General features: G+C 39.5%; 2 protein-coding genes across 3 annotated transcripts in view; one reads left to right on the top strand and one right to left on the bottom strand.

Annotated features, from left to right (window-relative positions):
- galt (galactose-1-phosphate uridylyltransferase) overlaps positions 1 to 5753 on the bottom strand; it is a 37572-nt gene extending 31819 nt beyond the window's left edge. For both annotated transcript variants that reach the window (XM_084571634.1, XM_084571633.1), the window contains exons 1-4: positions 5484 to 5753; positions 4887 to 5056; positions 4404 to 4479; positions 4109 to 4157 (exon numbers count right to left, since the gene is read on the bottom strand). In XM_084571634.1, coding sequence (XP_084427760.1) covers positions 4109 to 4157; positions 4404 to 4479; positions 4887 to 5056; positions 5484 to 5520 — 332 coding nt within the window. In that variant the 5' untranslated portion in view covers positions 5521 to 5753. The remainder of the gene's footprint in view (positions 1 to 4108; positions 4158 to 4403; positions 4480 to 4886; positions 5057 to 5483) is intronic.
- An 8-nt stretch (positions 5754 to 5761) lies between these two features.
- On the top strand, positions 5762 to 10194 carry sigmar1 (sigma non-opioid intracellular receptor 1). The gene is made up of 5 exons (XM_084571635.1): positions 5762 to 6222; positions 6311 to 6362; positions 7179 to 7327; positions 7510 to 7602; positions 7724 to 10194. Exons 1-5 carry the CDS (start codon positions 6078 to 6080, stop codon positions 7951 to 7953), a joined length of 669 nt encoding a protein of 222 aa, XP_084427761.1. The 5' UTR covers positions 5762 to 6077; the 3' UTR covers positions 7954 to 10194.
- The last annotated feature ends 1023 nt before the right edge of the window (positions 10195 to 11217 follow it).

Consider the following 11217-nt stretch of genomic DNA (forward strand, 5'->3'; position numbering starts at 1 on the left):
CCTCCAGAGCATTCAATTACTAAGGGAGCCTGGTTGACCTGAGCTTGTTCAATATTAGCTTTGCTGGGTCTATTTATCCATTATATTTGAACTGGTGACGTCCTTATGAAGTCACTGGTGATGCCAATGGCCAACAATACACCAAAAAATACAATCAGACGGTTGGTGTAACCAGAATTAGGGGCTAACTGAGTTGGAATTACATTTTATTTCTATAACAAACGGTGTCAAACTAACAAAAACTGTGTAAGCATTGGACAGAGAAGAGTCACATTAAGTGCTGCTGGATACCCGTAAAAGTGAAGATGCTATCATTAAAACTCCCTCCCTCCCTTACCTGTAAAACTGTGGCTATCTCATTATCTTGTGTTGTCATTTGAGGTCGGTCAGTATGACGAAGTCTAGATTTAAACTACTAACAAGGAAACGGCACATTAATGTTAATGTAGCATTATCATTCAGTGCGACTATATTAACAGGTAAACAACTATTTGACAAATCAATAGTTTTCTTGTTAAGTCAATTCTATTTTAGGATCCTGAAGTGCAGTGGTATGTCAGCTGACATTCTACACATGTACTGGAGAGATGATAACACCAGTTTTAATTATAATCGATCATATCTGAAGATGCTGTGAATTCTGATTAGAAAAGGGTGAGCATAGCCAGCTGAAACATTTGTCTAATACTGTTTTAACCACTCTGTAGATGATGACGAACAGATGTGCGTGTAGTTAGTACACAGCTTTAGTGTCTGCGCAGGTTTAAGAGAATACAATGTCTGCGTGTATTTTTTGCTCTACAATGGTGACAAGGGAAACCTTGTCTCGTCTTGGACCCGAGCAGCTAGTACGTGATCAATAATTGAACACGACTTTGGTGTTTACCCTCTGAGCAAAGCTGAATGGTCGTATTCATGAATTGTTCATGGGCAGGCCAAACACAGGAGCATGTGTGTGAGTGTTTGTGTGTGTTAGACCTCCAGTCAAACCCAACAAGAAACAGACCTGTATGAGACAATGTTACACAAAAACATACAGCGTACAACTACAGGTGATAATGCAATATTCAATTTAACAAGTCTGGACTTTTCAAAACTCTGTAATCTTCCCATGCAGTTTGTAAATTCCATCAGCACGCTCAAGTCATACCAAAGCTGATAACTGCTGGGTACACAGTTCAAATATACTGTATCCTTAAAAATAGAATGCAGCTCTGAGCCAAGAAACAGTATCTACGGGTGCACGCAAAAACAACATGTTGACGCCAGGCAGGTTTTCGATTATAACCACCAGGTCGGCACGCTAACAACTGTAAGCACAAATTTAAATTTTGACCTGATGACGCCATTTGAATACAAGTCGGAGGACGAATAACAATCATCACGAGGAAACCATAAATGAGTGTCCAAACTTTAACGCAATCTGTCTGACAGTTTTGAGATGTTTCAGTGTGGAAGTGGTGAATTAACTCACCGACTCACTGACATTCTGACACTGCCGTTCCCAGAGAAGTATTACTATCATGACTAAAACAATATCCAGCAAAAGAGACTGTTTTCTCGTTGGTGCAGAAACGAGAATTAATTCTTTTTTTCTACAAACATTTGGGCGCATTTTATCTTATTAATGGAGTAATGTCTCAAAAAGCTAATTGCATGATAACAAGGAGGTTTAGGTTGCATGTTCTGAACAGTAGACATACTGAAATATTTTATAAAGGCTACCTTGTATAGGAAATGGTTTCAGTGGCACTTATTGTATAGTATAGTAAGTTTTAATGACTTCAGATTAGACAGAGATTGGTTAAAATCCAGATATATATTGGACTATATGCTTTAAATTCATATTCTACGGAAGCGTATTGCTGCCACACTGTAGGAAAAAAAAGGCTCAATATTATGTAATTACATGAAAGTTTCTTGTTATAACATGATATTTTTCACGTTTTAACATGATAAGTATCACGTTATTACATGAAATTATCATGTTATTTCATGATAATGATATTTTCACGTTATAACGTGAAAATATCATTATCATGAAATAACGTGATAATTTCATGTAATAACGTGATAATATTTTATCTTGAAATAACATGATATTTTCACGTTATAACGTGAAAATATCATTATCATGAAATAACGTGATAATTTCATGTAATAACGTGATATTTTATCTTGAAATAACATGATATTTTCACGTTATAACATGAAAATATCATTATCATGAAATAACGTGATAATTTCATGTAATAACGTGATAATTTCATGAAATAACGTGATACTTATCTTGTTAAAACGTGAAAAATATCATGTTATAACAAGAAACTTTCATGTAATTACATAATATTGAGCCTTTTTTTTTTCTACAGTGTGGCAGCAATACTCTTCCGTACATATTCAGATGTACATTTTTGAATGTTTAGTTCCGCAGACATGCTTTTGGGTATGCTGGTAAAATAATTGTATTACAACTGTATTAAGTGGGGTCATTTTTCCAAAGTACAAAGTCTGCTTCGGGAAACTTTCCTGGACATTACCAGCTCCTTTCTAGGAAGTTATGATGACATTACCAGGCTTGTAAAAACTGTGACAAATCGTTTGTCACAGTCGGCATGCTGAGAGGGAGTATATTACTGCAGAAGGAGCGATGCGATAAACCATTAGGAATTTTCTTATCGCTTCTCTCACCCCATCTCTTGTTTGTCTACCATGACCCAGATCCCCCAAATCCCTTTTTACTTCCCCCTCTAATTGGCTCTCCGTATGTTGCTGTAGGGCAACAAGCTCCGTTTCATTTTCCGAGTGCGTCTCTCTTTTGATACGGCCACAAATCTGGACTGAGCGGACCACAAACAAACTAAATCAGTGGTGTGCAGTGCGTGGGTGAACTCCTATGCATGCAATTACACATTTTAAAAAGAAAAAACAAACACGGCGTCTCACGAGGAGTTCGACTGAAACTGCGAGGAAGAAAGACACCCAGAAATGTTACAATCAACGCGCAGACGCCGCAGCGCGTCCATCACTGCAGTTTCTGTGGTTCATTACTCCGTGAATGTGTGTGGCAAGCGATACCTGACAGCCTCTACATCTGCCAGCGCAGGGGATTTAAACACAGAGTTCGGTTGTCAACCGGCAAATGCAGCGCAGTGTTTTGATTTAATCTATTATTCAGTTGTTACGTAACTCTGCTGTCAGGCAGGCTCATCCAAGTATTCCCAAAATACAGTATTGTTCGGGAACGTTATCTGCAGACTCTCAATCATGTATCTCTGATATGATAAAAGATGTGAGTGGGTTTTGTATGTGGTTGTAGTTGTGAAAATTCATCTACTGACAGGTGGAACAGCAAGAACAATGAGAAGTTGGGGTTAAAGAGAAAGAAAGTGAAATTACTACACTACAATGTATATTATATGTGTCCTCTAACAAAGGATAAGCCCACCCCGTTAAGCTCCTCAGATTACACTTAAGAAATCCAGCAGTCAATATCTATAGATCCAAAACCTGGTTCAGAACTTTTTAAAGTCCACCTTGGATTAATGCAGCATGCTCATCAGAATAAGCAACATTTTGCCTCAGGAAAACTAAATCTATTCCTTTATTTACACGGCGTCTTAGGAACATATCACTCAAGCGTCTAGTGCCAATAAGAGAAAGTAGTGGGGAAACATCCCCATCTGCTGGTGGCACTGGAGAACAGCACATCTTAATTCACTGATGGTGTCAAGTTTGTTTTGTTCAGATTTCAAGATGTCCTGAAAACAGGAAGCATGCAGTGCACTGATTAACAAAATTAGCTTCATCTAATAGCTGATTATGATGATGACAACAGCGAATTAAAGATGTTTCAGTGCGACTGCTCTGATTGCACTCATCAGCTGAGACGCAAGTAGCCATAAATTTGAATGTGTCATAATTTTGAAAGAGAACATTGATTACGATGCAGGATAAATTCTAACGTGCCAATCATATATTCATTTCTAAAAGGCACAATACCAAGCATGTTTTGTTTCATAACAGATGTGGGTCTAAAGATTTTTCACAATCAGACATTTTAAGTATCCCTTTCCTGTATGAATATGACATCAAAGTATGTTCTTACCAGACGCCCCTGGCAACTTTGGACTGGAACAATGGGTGTTGATCTGTACCTGAAGAACACAAGAGTAATATCTTTGTAGGGGAAAAAGACTGAAGAGAATGAAAGCAAGAATAGATTTAGCTTTTTTAACGATCTGTGTACATACTATATTCCACTAAACAGCTAAAGAGCTACATGAATGTAGAAGATGCATTTCTGGTAGCATCTGAGCAAATGCTTATGCAGGCACAAGCTTAAATATTTTCTGTTTAGTAATGGTTACTTTTTGTAGCATTTACGAAGCACTAGGACTCACCAGGATCTGGGGCATCAGGCTGGAGAGCAGGGAAGTCATTTTCAAAGACAAAAGTGCTGTCATATTCTGGATTTAGCTGGAGAAGAACACACAGACGCAGATGAAGAAATCAAGAAAAGGGAGGCAAACCATTTTGATTTCTAGAACCAAACCAGCTCTGTGAGTAAAGAATCCTCCATACTGATTTCTAAACTATAGTAATGTAATAGTTTAATTATGCTTTTTGTGTGTAGTTTTGAATGTCAGCAATTTCAGTCGTGAACTGAGATTAAATGAAACATATTTTTAGATAAAATTTTGTATTTTATAACAGCAAGTTGCAATCCATTAGGCTTGGATGGAGCTGAGGTTAAACATCTTAGCTGACAGGCTAAGAGGCTAATTACAAGGTTACACTTTAATTAAATGGCAGCAAAACTTGCTGAGTGTGGTCAAACCATGACTTGCCTTGTAATTTAGCCCTATCTTTTTAGCTCTTCTCACCTCTCCATTTGCACGGGTGTTTCCAGGACAGAGTGGGTTGCGGGGGTCATATCTGGGTATGTGCTCCTCAGGGGGTTTTTCCACCTGACCGGCCCAGGGTCTATTCATGCGGTGAGCTGACACCAGGACCCAGGTGTCCCGCAGAGGGTTGTAACGCAGGTGCTGGTGGTCTGAGGTGGCCATGCAGTAAGATGAGACAATGTAATAACACACATGCTAACTATGACTTGCTAAGATTAGCCATGTGTACAGAAATCAAGCTGACTAACTAATCACTGAAAATCTTTTTTATCTTATTAAACCTGCCACATCATTATTTTCATAAACACTTATGATCATTAAAAAAAACATTGGTGCTGGATTGCCACGCATAGTCAACACATTCAGGAACAGATGCTGTTGCAGCAACTTGCTGCAGGAAAAGCTGCAGGAACTGAAGTCACGAGACTGCACAGCTGGCTGTGTGTACTGAAAGCAACAAGTACACTGTCACCGCAGTCGACAAGTCACTGGATAGACCCATCTGACATTTAAATACGAATGAATGAAATAACTTTTTACTTTGGTAAATTGAAAACAAACAAACCAGAAACATACCTTTGGGATCAAACGTGACATACTGTTCCCCGCTCATGTCGTCAAATGCTGTTTGAGAATGTCAACTTCCCCCGACTCTGTTATTAACCACTGACCATTTGTTCTCTCTGGACTTTAAGCGACTGCTCCCGACACTGTTTACAACACTCTTTGGCCTACTTCCTGTTTTTCTGACAAGCGAAAAGGTGGGCTGTTTGGTGAAAATCCATGTGTTATGACAAATCATTAAATATACAGCTATAAGAGCAAAACCGGCTAACTAGCGATACCATATCGTTTAAATATTAAAATTAAACACAATAAACTGAACATATATCTTTTTGTCTACTGTTTTTGCATAAATATGCAAATGTTATCCAAATACATAAAGGGGGTTTTATTATGTGCTGGCAACCCGTCAGTTGCCATTGCCGACGCACAATTTACCCGGCGTGTGATTGGCTGAGCTGATCTCCCGCCCTCGTCTGACCAGGAAGAAGTTGCCAGTTGGACACCACCGCGCCTCCTCAACTGGTGGCGTGTTGTCTGCCTCTCTCTACGCATGTAGCCAAACCTGCTGCTGTATTTTCCGTGTGTCTGCGTTTTGTTTCAATCATGTCTGTAGTCAAAACTTGTTCAAAGCTGCTCGTGTTCGCAGCAGTCTCCGTCCTGGCTGTGCTGCTGCTGCGGCACTGGATGGCCACCAAGCAGTACGTTTTTAACAAGGAAGATGTCGCAAAATTGGCAAAACAGTACGCAGGTGAGTTTGGTCTTTATTCTAACTAACATGACCTAAATTTAGATTGCCCAAATGTTCTTATGTGGAGAGTGCTTGTGTCTATTCTCAGGACAAGACCATGAGCAGGCTTTCTCCAAAGTGGTGGTGGAGCTTAGGAAAAGGTAACAATAACACAATGTTGGATTAGAATGTGTTCAGACACATGTAAGAACTCTGTAACTTTCAGTCTCTGATGACTGATTTGAGCAACTACAAACACATATTATTTTAGCCTTAGATATCTTCCATTTGATTGTTAATCCGCATGTTTCAATTGTTCAGACATGATTCTTCCATGTCTTCCTTGTAAATACATGTATTCTGTCTGAATGAACTTGATACAAAGCATGATTTAACAATAGTTTTCCTTGCAAGCTTACACTTCCCTACACATGCCTAAACTGGATATTTCTAATGTGCATTTATGTAACGGGTTTAGAAAGATTAACTTGCATGACTTTCAAAATCTTGATCATTCTTTGAGCCCATAGGCCGATCTAGTTATACAGGATGATAATGGAAAATTAGGTGGCCTTCAGTTTGGTTCTTTTTTAGTAGTTTTGATACTGGGATGTCTGCAAGAGACACATTTCCGTGCCTTTGCTTCGGGCAGTGCAACAGGTTTATCGTGCTGCTGCTTTTAGTTCTTATTTACGTTTGACAAATGTAGCACAGCACACTAATCTGTTTAAAATCCAGTCTTGAGAAACGAATGAATGTCATATCGCAGAGGAAACCTTGTTACTTTTCTTTCTTACTATTATTTATTCCTCCTCAGTGGCTGTCAGCACGGCAAAGCTGAGACATTTGAGAAACAAGATTTTCTATTTAGCCACTTACACATTGTTCAAAAACCAAAACTCAAAGATGTACATTGGAACAGAGTGAAACAGGGTGTCCTTGCAGTTATAATAGCTAATAAAGTGTTACTGATCTAGGTATCCTGGCCACATCCTGCCAGATGAGGACCTGCAGTGGGTGTTTGTGAACGCCGGCGGCTGGATGGGCTCCATGTGTCTCCTCCACGCCTCTCTCACAGAGTACTTGCTGCTGTTCGGTACTGCTGTGGACACAGGAGGACACTCGGGTGAGGAAGGGCGGCTCTAATTCTGTTTGGGGGAAAGATCAGCTCCAAAAGATAGACATATCTGAGATAAAACTCTCATTAAATATAGGAAAATGTGGGTTTTGCAGAGCAGTTGGCAGGTGTGATGTGTCAACCATTCTTCTGAAATGAAACAAGTTTGTGCTCTTGCTGCTTCTTCTCAGGTCGTTACTGGGCTGAGATTTCTGACACCATCATCTCTGGCACCTTTAGACAGTGGAAGGAGGGGACAACCAAAAGTGAAATATACTATCCTGGTAATATTTATACATTTTAATCTGTATGATTCTAATATTATATGAGTAGTTTGTTCTATGTTGATATTGTAAATGTATGTAACTGACAAACCCGATGTATGTCCACACTCTTGTCCCACAGGTGACACCATTGTACATGGTGTAGGAGAGGCCACATCGGTCCAGTGGAGCGCCGGCACGTGGATGGTGGAGTACGGCAGAGGTTTCATCCCCTCCACGCTGGGCTTTGCTCTAGCAGACACATTTTTCAGCACCCAGGACTTCCTCACAATGTTCCACACTGTGCATGTCTACATGAAGGCTCTGCTGCTGGAGGCTGGTACACTACTCACAGAAGTTGGAGCTTTCTGAGGCACAGTAGAAGCTCAGATGCTCGCACGTGGACAGTAACATGGGGGGAAAATCTTCAGTGTATTCACCTGAAATTGTAGACAATCCACATTTGCAACGGTTAATCTCATCTTCATTCATTCATTCAAGTTCTTTGCGATACACAAAAAAATATTTAACTTTACCTCAACTTGTGGTCTTAACATTTACAGTGAGACATCAAGCCGATGTACTTAAAATCGAAATCACAAACATAAACATTGCATTCTGAATCAATCCCTGGCTAATCATTTTCCAGCAATCAGACTGAGGTTTTCACTATTATCACATTATTTTATCTTTACAGAATTAAGGCCTTAAAGCTTCTCTTGCCAAATCTAATATTATAAAGACTTATAAATACATTTTAAAATGCTAACGTTCAAAGTGGTTGTTCATCATTGACATTTAAAAACCAAGGCATGACTTTACATACAAATATGCAATGCTAAATTTGGCTTTGTAAAGCAAAATGAAAATATTTAATCCGCAACAAAGAAACTGTTATCTTAGCACATATCCATTGCTTGATTAAAGGCGAGATGATTCTCTGTAAATGAGAGTCTTGAGCATATTTAGCTTTGTGAACATCTGACTCCAGAAACCAGCGCCATCAAGAGAGGCTTTGCATTTGCTTCTCTTGGTACTGGCCAGCATTTCCTCATCCATAACTGACCTCTTTGCACTATATATTTTTTTGAAAATGTATATAACTTGAAAGGATGAGCTTATCAAAACTGCCTGAATGATTCATATGTAATATGACATCTCTTTGATTGATTCATGCCAGCTGAGAGACAGTGACTTTATGTTCTTTGTCTTGGTGTGTGCTCGTCTACTTTAGAGTTGCAGTGCAGCAGCATGTTTCAATTTTAATGGAGCAATTCTCAGATGTGCTTTTTCTTCATAATCTCCAACTTTTTTTGACTAAATGTTCAGGGTTCAATACATTTTACTACCAAATCTGCAGTAGAGGTTTATCTGATGCAACTAATCATATCTGTAGCCTCATGACTTTATGCTTCCTGACCATACAGCAGAAAGTTGACACCACATATTGTACATACAGTGTGACGAGGCTGTATCCAGAGAAAGTTTGAAGCCCTTTAAATGTCTGTGCAATTCATATTTGGCCGAGAAAGTGGGAAAACACTACTATAGACCTCTGCTATGTTAAACTGCAATATAAAGTGAGTGACCTTAATTTAAAACTAATGGAAATGTTAGAAAGTAGTATGACCGTCTACTTGAATATAACTGGACTTTTATGAAGGTACTTTATTCAGTATGTTTACATGCACACTAATGTCCCACTATTACTCTGAATAGTATGAAAATATTCTGAATACATTTTTACAATCTAAAAATGGGGCATTTTCTGATTAAAAACCTGGGAGACTTTCTGAAGCTCAAGTCAGGTTTTAGAAGCGGTCTTTGGACACTGGTACAGCTCCTTCAGAATCTGCATCTCTCTCAGCCTCTTTCTTCTTCTTAAGGTCAACTCTGTGTGTTCATACACCAAACAGCCAACAGTTTGCTCCCAAAAGAAAAGCCCACATGTCTGGTTGGAAGGAGAAATGCACATTTTAAACATAATCACAGACAGAATTATAAAATACAGCTGAATGTTAACAGCAATATTAATGGAATATTCATTTTCATTATTGTTGAAGACAGCTTGGTAGGAATTCAGAATAAGAGCAAAAACTAGTATTTTGTGCATGCAAACTTACTGATTGTCTTCAGCTTCCTTTCATGATGTGGAATTTTGCACTATCCCACCAGGGGCGAAAACTTAATTTCCACATCTTAACCTAATCCTGAGCAGAAGTGTAATTGTTGTTGTTTTTCATTTGATGTTCTACTGTACAAGCAAATATCTGCTGAATCTACCATGTCTTAAATTTAGACATTTTCAAATGAAACAGCCTTAATTTCAGACTGATGGCAAAACCATTCTAGACCGGTGTGAAATAATTTACACACGGCAGCCTCAGTAGCAGTGTGGTCTCGGATGTTAAACCTGTTAACACATTACTGTACCATATGTGCAATTTACTGGGGTAAAGATTGACACTGACAGTGCCAGAAGAAATAAATGATTTGAAGTAAAATGATGTTAGCTTGTTTTAATTATTACCACACATATTTAATCGGAATTAGCCTTGACATAATCACCTGTGCTGAACCTTTAATGAAGTCACACCATAGCACTACTGAAGCCTATAGAATTAATATAGAATATCACTAATTGCTATTACCTTATTCATCACAGAATTCAGTAATTACAGCTAATATGAGCCTGTGTAAGATTGTTCGGTGATTACAGCATTGGATTTCATTGCATTATAATCACAGTAAGTAAACCATCTCAGATGTATTTGCCTTGCAGATCAAAGAAAACCAAGGATATTAGTTGCTCAGCAGGATCCCTTTGCCCCCTCCAAAACAGTGTTGACCCATCAACATAGACTCCACCTGACCTCTTAAGGTGTGCTGTGGTATCTGGCACTGAGATGTTGGCAGCAAATCCTTTAGGTCCGACAAGTTGCAGGGCGGAGCCTCCATGGACTGGCCTTGGACTCCAGGTAGGACCCAAGCTCTCCCTGCAGAATCCTGTCCAGAGCATCCCACTGCCTCGCCGGCTCGCCTTCCTTAGTGCATCCTGGTTTTATGTGTTCCCCAGGTAAGTTGCACGCACACACTCGAACATCCACGTGATGTCAAAGAAAACGCGATTCACCAGGCCACCTTCTTCCATTGCTCCATGGTTCAGTTCTGATATTCATGTGCCAGTTATAGGTGGACAGGAATAAGTATGGGCTGGCCTGCGGCTACAAATTGATCTGACAACAATCAGAATCAGTATAAACTTTTTCAGCAGTCTGAGCTATAGTCGCTCATCTGTTGGATCAAATCACACTGGCTAGCCTTTCCCTCCCCTTCTGTATCAGTGAGTCTTGGCTACCCATGACCTTGGAGCCGGTCCCCTCCTTTTCCTTCCCTGGATCACGTTTCATGGGTACTAACCACTGCCGACTGGAAATACACCACAAGAGCTGCAGTGTTAGAGATTCTCTGACCCAATCGTCTAGCCATCATAATTTGGCTCTTTGCTAAGTTCGCTCAAATCCTTTCACCGGAAAATAAACACATGAGTCCTCATCGTTCCACTTGCCCATTTTCCTCTTTCTAACACAGCAACTTTGAAGACAAAATGTTTGCTGTCTAATATGTCTGATAGTC

The sequence above is a fragment of the Chelon labrosus genome (assembly GCF_963514085.1).
Source record: "Chelon labrosus genome assembly, chromosome: 22".
Lineage (NCBI taxonomy): Eukaryota > Metazoa > Chordata > Actinopteri > Mugiliformes > Mugilidae > Chelon > Chelon labrosus.